This window comes from Symsagittifera roscoffensis, chromosome 7 (genome assembly GCF_963678635.1).
Source record: "Symsagittifera roscoffensis chromosome 7, txSymRosc1.1, whole genome shotgun sequence".
Taxonomy (NCBI): Eukaryota; Metazoa; Xenacoelomorpha; order Acoela; family Convolutidae; genus Symsagittifera; species Symsagittifera roscoffensis.
In genome coordinates, this window is record NC_087068.1 from 1,742,929 (window position 1) to 1,757,123 (window position 14,195).

A 14,195-nucleotide genomic window follows, 5' to 3' on the forward strand; every position below is an offset into this window, starting at 1 on the left:
ATATATCACACAACTCAGTCCGATGACTATTTGGGGCAGCTGATTTTGCAGGGAAAACAAAAAACTAAAACAAATCCATAACAAAGTTGCTCCCCATTTTCAATGAGAGGCACAATGCACAAAATTAAGTTACAGAAGATAACATTAAACTAACCTGCATCTAATGGCTTTTAAAGTATGTTTATAATTAGCATGATGATTTATACGTTTAAGGCGATGGAGTTCTTCAGGATTGTCATAACTTTAGCTGGGCTGGGAGTTATTTTTAAAACCGAAGCGCGATTTCAAAATTCAGCTAGAAAACATTTCGTAGAACCAGCAAAATTTGACGCGAGCGCCATAGAACAGCTGGAGCTTAAAAAATTTCCTTATGGGGGCTTGACTTACAAAAAAGACAAACAATCGCGTGACATAAACCCACTGGAAAATGCAGAGAACAGCATAACTGGTGTCAGCGAAGCTTCCGAGGGATCTGATTCTGGAAATGAAGTTGAGAATAAGACTTCAGGACCAGAGCAGAGTGCAAAATCAGCTGACGTTTCCTCCAAGCAGACTCTTTCAGTAGCAGATGATGATGAAGCCAAAATACAATCAACCGAAAGAGTGACAACAAACTTTGATCATGAATTGTCCAGACCAACTGAAGACAAAGTCACAGAAAATTCCGATTACAGCGCAGCCTCTTCACCTGATGACCATGAGATCTCTTCATCTGACAACGGCGGAGCACCTACGTCTGATGAAGAGGTGCCTACAGCCTCTAATGACAGCGGAGACCCTCCTTCTGAAGATGATGTGCCTCCATCTTCTAATGACAGCGGAGTATCTACGTCTAACGAAGATGGGTCTCCACCCTCTAGTGACAATGGAGCTCCTACATCAAATGAAGACGTGCGTTCACCCTCTAACGACAGCGGAGACCCTCTTTCTGATGATGGTGTGTCCCCACCTTCTGGTGACAGCGGAGTCTCTATGTCTGATGAAATAGCGTCCACACCCTCTAGTGACAATGGAGCTCATACGTCCGATGAAGACGCGCTTCCACCCTCTGATGACAGCGGTGCCTCTCCTTCTGATGATGGTGTGTCTCCACCTTCTAGTCACAACGGAGTCTCTATGTCTGATGAAAATGCGTCCGCACCCGCTATTGACAATGAAGTTCCTATGTCCGATGAAGACGTGCTTCCACCCTCTAATGACAGCGGCGCCTCTCCTTCTGATGATGGTGTGTCTCCACCTTCTAGTGACAACGGAGTCCCTACGTCTGATGAAGATGTGTCTACAACCTCTAGTGACAATGGAATTCCTACGTCCGATGAAGACGTGCTTGCACCCTCTAATGATAGCGGCGTCTCTCCTTCTGATGATGGTGTGTCCCCATCTTCTAGTGACAACGGAGTCCCTACGTCTGATGAAGATGTGTCTACAACCTCTAGTGACAATGGAATTCCTACGTCCGATGAAGACGTGCTTGCACCCTCTAATGATAGCGGCGTCTCTCCTTCTGATGATGGTGTGTCTCCATCTTCTAGTGACAACGGAGTCCCTACGTCTGATGAAGATGTGTCTACAACCTCTAGTGACAATGGAATTCCTACATCTGATGAAGACGTGCTTGCACCCTCTAATGATAGCGGCGTCTCTCCTTCTGATGATGGTGTGTCTCCATCTTCTAGTAACAACGTAGTCCCTACGTCTGATGAAGATGTGTCTACAACCTCTAGTGACAACGGAGTCCCTACGTCCGATGAAGACGTGCTCGCACCCTCTAATGATAGCGGCGTCTCTCCTTCTGATTATGGTGTGTCTCCATCTTCTAGTGACAACGGAGTCCCTACGTCTGATGAATATCTGTCTACAATCTCTAGTGACAATGGAATTCCTACGTCTGATGAAGACGCGCTTCCACCCTCTGATGACAGCGGCGCCTCTCCTTCTGACGATGGTGTGTCCCCACCTTCTGGTGACAGCGGAGTCTCTATGTCTGATGAAAATGCGTCCACACCCGCTAGTGACAATGGAGTTCCTACGTCCGACGAAGACGTGCTTGCACCCTCTAATGATAGCGGCGTCTCTCCTTCTGATGATGGTGTGTCTCCATCTTCTAGTGACAACGGAGTCCCTACGTCTGATGAAGATGTGTCTACAACCTCTAGTGACAATGGAATTCCTACGTCTGATGAAGACGTGCTTGCACCCTCTAATGATAGCGGGGTCTCTCCTTCTGATGATGGTGTGTCTCCATCTTCTAGTGACAACGTAGTCCCTACGTCTGCTGAAGATGTGTCTACTAGGTCTAGTGACAATGGAGTTCCTACGTCCGATGAAGACGCGCTTCCACCCTCTAATGACAGCGGCGCCTCTCCTTCTGATGATGGTGTGACTCCACCTTCTAGTGACAACGGAGTCCCTACGTCTGATGAATATCTGTCTACAATCTCTAGTGACAATGGAATTCCTACGTCTGATGAAGACGTGCTTGCACCCTCTAATGATAGCGGCGTCTCTCCTTCTGATGATGGTGTGTCTCCATCTTCTAGTGACAACGGAGTCCCTACGTCTGATGAATATCTGTCTACAATCTCTAGTGACAATGGAATTCCTACGTCTGATGAAGACGTGCTTGCACCCTCTAATGATAGCGGCGTCTCTCCTTCTGATGATGGTGTGTCTCCATCTTCTAGTGACAACGGAGTCCCTACGTCTGATGAAGATGTGTCTACAACCTCTAGTGACAATGGAATTCCTACGTCCGATGAAGACGTGCTTGCACCCTCTAATGATAGCGGCGTCTCTCCTTCTGATGATGGTGTGTCTCCATCTTCTAGTGACAACGCAATCCCTACGTCTGATGAAGATGTGTCTACAACCTCTAGTGACAATGGAGTTCCTACGTCCGATGAAGACGTGCTTCCACCCTCTAATGACAGCGGCGCCTCTCCTTCTGATGATGGTGTGTCTCCACCTTCTAGTGACAACGGAGTCCCTACGTCTGATGAAGATGTGTCTACAACCTCTAGTGACAATGGAATTCCTACGTCCGATGAAGACGTGCTTCCACCCTCTAATGACGGCGGATCCCCTCCTTCTAATGATGATGTGTCACCACCTTTTAGTGACAATGGAACTCCTACGTCGAATGAAGATCTGTCTACGACCACTAGTGAAAAGGTAAATCCTACGTCTGATGAAGGCATGATTCCACCCTCTAATGACAGCGAATCCCCTCCTTCTGATGATGCTGTGTCTTCACCTTTAATTGACGATGGAGCTCCTACGTCTGATGAAGATATGCCTCCACCCTCTAATGACAACGGAAACCCTACGTCTGATGAAGATGAGTCTACAACCTCCAGTGACAATGGAATTCCTACGTCTGATGAAGACGCGCTTCCACCCTCTAACGACAGCGTCGCTTCTCCTTCTGACGATGGTGTGTCTCCGCCTTCTGGTGACAGCGGAGTCTCTATGTCTGATGAAATAGTGTCCACACCCTCTAGTGACAATGGAGCTCCTACGTCCGATGAAGACGCGCTTCAACCCTCTAATGACAGCGGCGCCTCTCCTTCTGATGATGGTGTGTCTCCACCTTCTAGTGACAACGGAGTCCCTACGTCTGATGAAGATGTGTCTACAACCTCTAGTGACAATGGAATTCCTACGTCCGATGAAGACGCGATTCCACCCTCTAACGACAGCGGCGCCTCTCCTTCTGACGATGGTGTGTCTCCGCCTTCTGGTGACAGCGGAGTCTCTATGTCTGATGAAATAGTGTCCACACCCTCTAGTGACAATGGAGCTCCTACGTCCGATGAAGACGCGCTTCAACCCTCTAATGACAGCAGATCCCCTCCTCCTGATGATGCTGTATCTCCACCTTTTGGTGACAATGGAGCTCCTACGTGGAATGAAGATGTGTCTACAACCTCTAGTGACAATGGAGCTCCTACGTCCGATGAAGACGCGCTTCAACCCTCTAATGACAGCAGATCCCCTCCTCCTGATGATGCTGTATCTCCACCTTTTGGTGACAATGGAGCTCCTACGTGGAATGAAGATGTGTCTACAACCTCTAGTGACAATGGAATTCCTACGTCTGGTGAAGATGTGCATCAACCTTCTAATGACAACGGAGTACCTACGTCTGATGAAGATGTGCCTCCTACCTCTAATGACAACGGAATACCTACGTCTAACGAAGATGGGTCTCTACCCTCTAGTGACAATGGAATTCCTACGTCTGATGAAGACGTGCTTCCACCCTCTAATGACAGCGGATCCCCTCCTTCTGATAATGATGTGTCTCCACCTTTTAGTGACAATGGAGCTCCATCGTCGAATGAAGATGTGCCTCTACCCTCTAATGACAACGGAGTCCCTACGCCTGATGAAGAGGTGTCTCGACCATCTAGTGAAAATGGATTTCCTACATCCGATGAAGACGTATTTCCACCCTCTAATGACAGCGGAGCCTCTACGTCTGATGAAAATGCTTCTCCACCCTCAAATGACAGCGGAGCACCTATATCTGGTGAAGATATGCATCCAACGTCTGAAAACAGCGGAGTCCCTACATCTGATGAAGAGTCTCCACCTTCTAGTGAGAATGGATTTCCTACATCCGATGAGGACTTATATCCACCAGCTGGTGTCACCGGAGCCTCCCCATCTGATGAAGATTTGCCTCCACTCTCTAATATCAGCGGGATTTCTCCGTCTGACGAAGATGTGGCTCCATCATCTGCTGATAACGCAACCTCACCTTCTAATGAAGATTTACATTCATCTTCCGCTGACAGCGGTCTATCTTTGTCTAACAGCAGTGGGTCAACATCATCTGATGACAGCAGAGAATTGCCCTCTAGCGAAACGGGGATTGACAAGCCAGTGAGCCAACCATCAATGACTGATGCAGTAACTCAAATCAGTTCTAGTGACGACAAAATAATCTCAGAATCGTCGAAGGCATCTAGCGAAGAGTCTGGGGATGCCAGTTCCACTGGAAATGACAACCAGGAGAGTGAACCATCTATGAATGACGCTGGAACACAGACTGGCTCGAGCGACACGGAACATGACTCAGAATCGTCGCGAGAAAGTAGCGAGGAACCCAGTGACAACAGCTCCAGTGAAACTGAAAACCAGGAGAGTGAACCATCTATGCATGACTCTGGAACGCAGACTGGTTCCAGCGACAAGGAAAGTGACTCAGAATCGTCAGAAGAAAGTAGCGAGGAATCCAGTGACAACAGCTCCAGTGAAACTGACAACCAGGAGAGTGAACCATCTATGAATGACGCTGGAACACAGACTGGTTCAAGCGACACGGAAAATGACTCAGAATCGTCAAGAGAAAGTAGCGAGGAACCCAGTGACAAGAGCTCCAGTGAAACTGACAACCAGGAGAATGAACCATCTATGAATGACGCTGGAACACATACTGGTTCAAGCGACAAGGAAAGTGACACAGAATCGTCAGAGGAAAGTGGCGAGGAATCCAGTGACGTCAGTTCCAGTGAAACTGACAACCAGGAGAGTGAACCATCTATGAACGACGCTGGAACACAGACTGGTTCAAGCGAGAAGGAAAGTGACTCAGAATCGTCAGAGGAAAGTGGCGAGGAATCCAGTGACGTCAGTTCCAGTGAAACTGACAACCAGGAGAGTGAACCATCTATGAATGACGCTGGAACACAGACTGGTTCAAGCGACAAGGAAAGTGACTCAGAATCGTCAGAGGAAGGTGGCGAGGAATCCAGTGACGTCAGTTCCAGTGAAACTGACAACCAGGAGAGTGAACCATCTATGAATGACGCTGGAACACAGACTGGTTCAAGCGACAAGGAAAGTGACTCAGAATCGTCAGAGGAAAGTGGCGAGGAATCCAGTGACGTCAGCTCCAGTGAAACTGACAACCAGGAGAGTGAACCATCTATGAATGACGCTGGAACACAGACTGGTTCAAGCGACAAGGAAAGTGACTCAGAATCGTTAGACGAAAGTAGCGAGGAATCCAATGACGTCAGTTCCAGTGGCAGTGATAGCCGGGAGAGTGAGCCATCTATGAATGATGCTGGAACCCAAACTAATGACACGGAAAGCAGCCAAGACGTTCCTGGAGAGTCTCCAGGATCCGAAAGCGGCAGTCAAACAAAACCAGTCGAAAGTGGCCCTGACAAAATATTGACGAACCATAGTAGCCCAGAACCAGAATCTGGGGAAAAAACTTCTTCTGGAAGTGATGATGAAAAAATGGATCCAACCGATAAGGACAAAAACAGTTCTTCTACGTCAGACGCAGAAGCTATGAAAAATGTTACCACTGAAAGTAATGCTTCAAACCCTGAAAACTCCACAAAGTCTAGTGACAAAAACTCAACTGATAATTACAGCAGCACCATATCTGAAGAGTACATTGCTTCAGAGTCGGAGAACACCGCTGTCCCGAATAATGGCAGCGGACAAGAAGATTATGTCACTGGCGAAGAAGGAATAATCCGAACAACACTTAAGCCCAACAACGAAACTGGAGGAGCTAAGTACCCTGTCCCATGGTAAGTCACGTAGGAGTCTTTGGGAAACTTTTGAGCCAGTATTTAATCTTGCAAGGTTAGCTTTTGATAGAATAGAAAAAGCTATCAGTAATTTACCTTTGCGATAAAAAAGGGTATCACAACCTGGTCGAAATATTTTCTTCTTCCCGTAAACAATTTTGCTCTTTGTTCACAGTCTGACAGAATTTGGTGACATCTTTGTATCTATTGTTGGTCGAAGCGCGCAGCGCGGAACACTTCTCCAGATGGATGCATCTGATCCGTACTATGTCTGGTCTCAAGTAACCGGAGAGGCGATAACAAAATCAATTGATAACTGTAGTCATATATCAAATCGTCGACAGTGGTATCGCTCATATGAAGACGTATTAACGTCTTCTCTGGTGCCGTCGAGATCACCGTATAATTGTGGTCTTCAAGATCAAACAATAGAAACATAATGCTTGTCTAGTTTTTGTTAGGAATTCCAGGAATGCTTTTACCTCTCTTTGGTCAGTTCCGCCCTCTTGAATAGCCATTGGCCCAACTAGCCGCGCACGCTGATCTTGTGACGGATCTTGCTTTTTTTTCTGGTTCTAAGGGAGTTAGATCCATGTTTTTGCCTTGTTTGTGTTTCTATATTTTTGTTTTTTTCTTCTGCTTGATCATAGTTGTTTTTTTTTTCATTCTCAGGTTTTTGTTCCTATTGAATCCAATTTCACATTTCTTCCAAATGACTGTCCCGTCGGCGTTTGTGATTTTTGTCTCGTGTTTTCCCATGTGTTGATCAGTTTCAAGTATGATGGGTGGTGTGTTTGTATGGCGTGGACGCTTCCTCTATTGATTGGGTGTGTTATGATTCCACTATTTGTTGTTAGTGTCTCTTTTTCTCTTTTTCACTGTTCCCTTCTGATTGCTCTTTCTACCAGGTGTTGGCCCACTCCCTGGTGCTCCCCAATCATTCGTAAGAAATCTTCGATTGTTGTGATGTTGTGATCGCTTCTGGGTGGTCTTGTACCCTCGTGGCGTTTGTGCCTTCGAGTCTTCCTTCTGATTGTACAATTTCGGGCCAAATTCGTTTTGTGTGTTCATTTCTTTGAGGATGATTGGTAGTCAAGCAAACTTGTGTGGTTTCTGTCTGTTTTTTTAGTTTGGACTTTGTGAGTTGTGGTGGAATTAGAGATCAGATGTGTTAGGGCGGAGTTAATTTGCTAACGATGTTTGTTTTGATTGTCACTCAAACTTACAGGCGATCGTTTCCTATTGGCGGATTCATTTAGCACTATATTGTTCAAGTTTTCTAGCTTCAAAAGAACGCCGTCATTTTTGCTTTAAAAATATCCATCATAACTGGATGCTGGTAGCGCCGGATTGACGGGGTTTTTTAGGAATTAGTCAATTAAGCCCATTTTTGTATTCAATTAAGCTCCATTCGTTTAATCATAGCAAGTCCAAATTTTCCGTTCTCTTAGTTTCCAAGTCCTCGTCGCGCAGATCGAAGACTACACAAACTTGTGTGGTTTTTCTCTGTTTTTTTTCAGTTTGAACTTTGTGAGTTGTGGTGAAATTAGAGATCAGCTGTGTTAAGACGGAATGAATTTGTTTACCGCGTGTGTCTCGCTTGTCACTCGAACTTCGAAACTTTGAGCTGTTTGTAAGTTTTTGTGGGTTTATGTTTTCGATTGCCTCCGTTTTCTTCATTAGAGGTCTACTTCCATCTGCATTGATGATGAAACCCAAACATTACACTTGTTGGCAGGCGAAGTTACACTTTAGCCAAGATATGGCCAAATTTTTTGTTTAGCATTCAGCTAGTAAAAATTTGAGCGCCACTTGGTGCTCCGCTTTTTTGTTGCGACCAGGATGTCGTGCAAGAATGCAAAAGAATTCATGCAACTTGTTAGTGTGAGGTCGATTGCCTGCTGGAAACTGGCTGGCAGGTCTGTGAGCCCGCAGAAGTCTGTCTGAAACTGAAATTTTCCTTTCGTTTTTCCCCAAATCACTTTAAAATTGCCTTGTTCTTGTGTTTTTGGGTCCAGTGGTAGTTGTGCGTTCGCGTGTCGTAAACCCAGTGTAGAGGAGAACTTGTCTCTCTCTGTTTTGCCTGGGCTACACTATCCAGTAGTAAATTGATGTTTCGCTTCTGGCCTTTTTTCATATATTTTTACGGATTTAATTGTAATCCAGTGCAAATTTTTTTTATTGAACTTTTTTGACTGTAATTACGATCGCGCTGATGAATTTTTTGTATCTCAGTTGGGTTGATATGACGAATTGGTCATCCAGTACCAGGCATTTGCCGCGCTCGCTAAGTTTGTGACGAATTTTATAGAACATCTGTTTTTTTTCTAGTTCTAAGGGAGTTAGATCCATGTTTTTGCCTTGTTTGTGTTTCTACCTCTCTTTTCGTTGTTTCCGTCTGCGCACCATTGTTCTGGTATCTCCATTCGTTTGGTCATAGCAAGTACAAATTTTCCGTTCTCTTAGTTTCCAAGTCCTCGTCGCGCAGATCGAAGATTACACAAACTTGTGTGGTTTTTCTCTGTTTTTTTTAGTTTGAACTTTGTGAGTTGTGGTGAAATCAGAGATCAGCTGTGTTAAGACGGAATGAATTTGTTTACCGCGTGTGTCTCGCTTGTCACTCAATTTTACAGGCGATCGTTTCCTATTGGCGGATTCATTTAGCACTATATTGTTCAAGTTTTCTAGCTTCAAATGAACGCCGTCATTTTTGCTTTAAAAATACCCATCATAACTGGATGCTGGTAGCGCCGGATTGACGGGGTTTTTTAGGAATTAGTCAATTAAGCCCATTTTTGTATTCAATTAAGCTCCATTCGTTTAATCATAGCAAGTCCAAATTTTCCGTTCTCTTAGTTTCCAAGTCCTCGTCGCGCAGATCGAAGAATACACAAACTTGTGTGGTTTTTCTCTGTTTTTTTTTAGTTTGAACTTTGTGAGTTGTGGTGAAATTAGAGATCAAATGTGTTAAGACGGAATGAATTTGTTTACAGCGTGTGTCTCGCTTGTCATTCGAACTTACAGTCGATTGTTTCTTATTGGCGGATTCATTTAGCACTATATTGTTCAAGTTTTCTAGCTTCAAATGAACGCCGTCATTTTTGCTTTAAAAATACCCATCATAACTGGATGCTGGTAGCGCCGGATTGACTGGGTTTCTTAGGAATTAGTCAATTAAGCCCATTTTTGTACCTGCTAAGTGTTTCATATCAAAATTGACAGGTAATAATTGTCCCATCCATCCATTACGCTCTGATTGTACTGTCTTAGTCTTGAAATTGTCCGATGAATTCCGGAAACTAAAAAAACTTTGTTACCACAAAAGTTTTCACGTAGAGATAAAATTTGAATTGTTCTACTGCCCAAACTACCCCAAAACATTCAAGCACATAAATAAAATATTTCTTTTTGTTGGAACTCAAAAATCCTGAGGCGCACAAAAACGGCTAATATTTCCAGTGCCATTACCAGGCCGGTTGTTGATGCATCGCATACAATTTTTGCTTCATGTTTTTGGTCAAAATGACGGGTTTTTTGTTACGTTTGCGAACAATTTAATTATTTTCTCAAAGCGATCTCATGGCAATCCAACCAATTAGAGCTAAACTTCTTACTGTTTTTTCAGCAGTGGACGTAGTGAGGCTGTTTTTTTTCTGCCAGATGAGGTCTATACTTCGTTAAGTGATGTATTTAACCCATGAAACTTTGAGCTGTTTGTAAGTTTTTGTGGGTTTATGTTTTCGATTGCCTCCGTTTTCTTCATTAGAGGTCTACTTCCATCTGCATTGATGATGAAACCCAAACATTACACTTGTTGGCAGGCGAAGTTACACTTTAGCCAAGATATGGCCAAATTTTTTGTTTAGCATTCAGCTAGTAAAACTTTGAGCGCCACTTGGTGCTCTGCTTTTTTGTTGCGACCAGGATGTCGTGCAAGAATGCAAAAGAATTCATGCAACTTGTTAGTGTGAGGTCGATTGCCTGCTGGAAACTGGCTGGCAGGTCTGTGAGCCCGCAGAAGTCTGTCTGAAACTGAAATTTTCCTTTCGTTTTTCCCCAAATCACTTTAAAATTGCCTTGTTCTTGTGTTTTTGGGTCCAGTGGTAGTTGTGCGTTCGCGTGTCGTAAACCCAGTGTAGAGGAGAACTTGTCTCTCTCTGTTTTGCCTGTGCTACACTATCCAGTAGTAAATTGATGTTTCGCTTCTGGCCTTTTTTCATATATTTTTACGGATTTAATTGTAATCCAGTGCAAATTTTTTTTATTGAACTTTTTTGACTGTAATTACGATCGCGCTGATGAATTTTTTGTATCTCAGTTGGGTTGATATGACGAATTGGTCATCCAGTACCAGGCATTTGCCGCGCTCGCTAAGTTTGTGACGAATTTTATAGAACATCTGTTTTTTTCTAGTTCTAAGGGAGTTAGATCCATGTTTTTGCCTTGTTTGTGTTTCTACCTCTCTTTTCGTTGTTTCCGTCTGCGCACCATTGTTCTGGTATCTCCATTCGTTTGGTCATAGCAAGTCCAAATTTTCCGTTCTCTTAGTTTCCAAGTCCTCGTCGCGCAGATCGAAGATTACACAAACTTGTGTGGTTTTTCTCTGTTTTTTTTAGTTTGAACTTTGTGAGTTGTGGTGAAATTAGAGATCAGCTGTGTTAAGACGGAATGAATTTGTTTACCGCGTGTGTCTCGCTTGTCACTCGAACTTACAGGCGATTGTTTCTTATTGGCGGATTCATTTAGCACTATATTGTTCAAGTTTTCTAGCTTCAAATGAACGCCGTCATTTTTGCTTTAAAAATTCCCATCATAACTGGATGCTGGTAGCGCCGGATTGACTGGGTTTCTTAGGAATTAGTCAATTAAGCCCATTTTTGTACCTGCTAAGTGTTTCATATCAAAATTGACAGGTAATAATTGTCCCATCCATCTATTACGCTCTGATTGTACTGTCTTAGTCTTTAACTTTTCCGATGCGTTTAGGGAACTCAAAAAGTTTGGTGATTACAAAAGTTTTCACGTACAGATAAAATTTGAATTTTTCTACTGCCCAAACTACCCCACTACATTCAAGTATGCAAGTAAAAAATTTCTTTTTGTTGGATTTCAAAATCCTGAGGCGTACGATATCGGCATTTACCCTTCAAGCAAATACTTTTCCAGTGCCATTACCAGGCCGGTTGTTGATGCATCGCATACAGTTTCTGGTTCATGCGTTTAGTCGAAATGTTTTGTTATGTTTGCGAACAATTTAATCATTTCTTCAAAACTATCTCATGGCAATCCAACCATTTAAACCTAGGTTTCTCGCTATTTTCAAAGCAGTGGACGTATTGGGGCTGTTTCTTCATACAGAAGAGGTGTGTACTTCGTTAGGTGATGTACTGAACTCATGAAACTTTTTAGCTGTTCGTAAGTTTTTGGGGGTTTATGTTTTCGATTGCCTCCGTTTTCTTCATTAGAAGTCTAGTTCCATCTGCATTGATGTTGAAACCCAAACATTCGACAAGTTGGCAGGCGAAATTACACTTTGGCCAAGATATGGCCAAGTTTTTTTGTATCTAATTCAGCTAGTAAAACTTTGAGCGCCACTCGGTGCTCCGATTTTTTTTGTTGTGATCATGATTTCGTTCAAGAATGCAAATGAGTTCTTGCAACTTGTAAGTGTGAGAACGATTGCCTGCTGGAAATTGGCTGGCACGTCTGAGAGCCCATGGAAGACTGTCTTAAACTAATATTTTTCTCTCGTTTTTCCCCCAAATTACGCTAAAATTTCGTTGTTCTCGTGTTTTCGGGTCCAGTGGTAGTTTTGCGTAGGCGTGTCGTAAATCCAGTGCAGAGGAGAACTTCTCTCCCTCTGTTTTTGGCTGAGCTACACTATCCAGTAGTAGTTTGATGTTTGGCATCTGGCATTTTTTCGTATATACTTACTGTTTTGTTTGGAATCCAGTGCCAACTTCATATATTGAACTTTTTGACTTTGATTACGATCGGGCTGATGATTTTTTTGTCTCGTTTTTCACGTGTTGCTGATCAAGCAATTTTTTGATCTCCTTTCTACCCTTTTTTGCAGGTAAATCGGTACACTACTAGCCTTTTGTCTTATCGCCTTAAAGTCCTTTGTGAATTCTATACGTACCAAGTGATTATTTGACCTTCCGTAGCGTCTACAGAGGCCTTTGTAAAAATTTTTGACTCAATTTGCCACTATAGGGCCCGGTTCCGGTTTTCATCTAGTGTTAGGTACCATATGGTACTTTGGTTTGTCTTGTTGGAGCCAAGTTCCTAAAAATGGAAATGTTTTCCCTCCATCTAATTGTGCTCGTGGTGCATCTACTACGATAAACGTGCTGAAGTTAGAGACCTTCCTCCTAGTTCAAGGGTTAGAATTAGTCTGTCTTGTGGTTCAATCTATACCTCATTTTAGCAAGCTAAATTGTGGGCCGCGTTTTTTTTTTGGAATGTGTCTCCAACCTACCAGAGTCACCTATTTCCACTATTGTATCTCGGTTCATTTCCAGTTTTGCCCAATGTCGGTTTAGGTCTTCTTTATTACAAACAATCGCTTTTTTGGCTTCTCATGTTTCCTTAATTGCAAGTATCGAATTGTCTGCCTGATGTAGTGCCTTCCATCCGTTTGCGGATATGAATTCCGCAAACGAAACCAGGTCCACTTTTTCTTCTTGCTATTCTTGTTGTGTTCGCCTTTCGGTCTCCTCTCTTTCGTCTACATAGTTGATATTTGTTGATTTGCGCAAATTTTGAAATAGAAGTTTTCTGCCGCATTTCGAACAGAATGTATCCCCAGCTGGGCATGAATGGAGGTGTCTTGTGGCGAATGGATTTCCGCACTTATAAGCTTGCTTGCTGTTTTAACGCTGATTTTGATCGTTATTTGTGTTTCGTTGTCCCCGTTGTCCTTAATTTCTATATTGGGTATTGGGAGCGTTGCCCCGTACCCTTCCTCTTCATTGTGGTTGTCGATTCCTTCGTTCATTGATGAAACCATTGATTGATGGTTGTAATCCCGGACTGTGATGTTTGTGGTCTGATTATTTTTTGAGCCTTTTTGCCTTCGAATGGCATGTTCGCCTGCCCCTTTTGGTATTCTTGTTTTGGCTAGTAATTCTTCTGAGATCTTTTTTTTTCTTTTACTTCTTCTGATATCTGGGCTGCTAAAATGTCCCGCACCACTCATCTTTTCTGTCCCAGCAATCGGCTTTTGAAACGAGTTCTACCAGTTCCGCATGAAACTGCGCCAAAAGTTCGCTTTCTCTTGGACAAGACATATTAGACTGTATGTATCGAATGCGGTTATCTTTTCCGCGACAAATGCGTCCTCCTGTTCGCGTACACTTCTTGTTGACACCGTTTGTATATCATTGTTTGGTTTTTGCTGCCTGAATTGTTTCTAGGCCTCTTTTCCTAGACACAAACATGTGTAACTCTTCGCTTTTCAATCTGTGTCGTCCCAGGGGAAGGTACTGCGCAGTACCTTTTTGCATATACTCTCTGTCTTTCATTTTTGCGTCCAAATCGTTTTTCTTGGTTTCGGTATTCTCTGTTTTTGTTTTTGTTTTTTGGTTTCGTCTTTTTTCACTTCCTCTAGCATTGGTGAAGGTTATCTGAATGGAGTTG

General features: G+C 43.5%; 2 protein-coding genes across 2 annotated transcripts in view; both read left to right on the forward strand.

Moving 5' to 3' along the window:
* Positions 1-216: 216 nt before the first annotated feature.
* LOC134851334 (mesocentin-like) lies at positions 217-5,995 on the forward strand. The gene is made up of 2 exons (XM_063867372.1): positions 217-5,923; positions 5,967-5,995. The coding sequence occupies exons 1-2, from the start codon at positions 217-219 to the stop codon at positions 5,993-5,995; spliced, it is 5,736 nt and encodes a 1,911-aa protein (XP_063723442.1).
* A 57-nt stretch (positions 5,996-6,052) lies between these two features.
* Positions 6,053-14,195, forward strand: part of LOC134851618 (clumping factor B-like) — an 11,276-nt gene continuing 3,133 nt past the window's right edge. Inside the window, exon 1 of the mRNA XM_063867773.1 lies at positions 6,053-6,554. Coding sequence (XP_063723843.1) covers positions 6,064-6,554 — 491 coding nt within the window. The 5' untranslated portion in view covers positions 6,053-6,063. The remainder of the gene's footprint in view (positions 6,555-14,195) is intronic.

What these genes read in the sequence shown, in the direction of transcription:
- LOC134851334 (XM_063867372.1), top strand. Translation starts at nt 217, where the DNA reads ATGGAGTTCTTCAGGATTGTCATAACTTTAGCTGGGCTGGGAGTTATT. An exon ending in TGAAACTGACAACCAGGAGA is followed by an intron (nt 5,924 to 5,966) that starts GTGAACCATCTA and finishes GACTGGTTCAAG; the next exon opens with CGACAAGGAAAGTGACTCAG.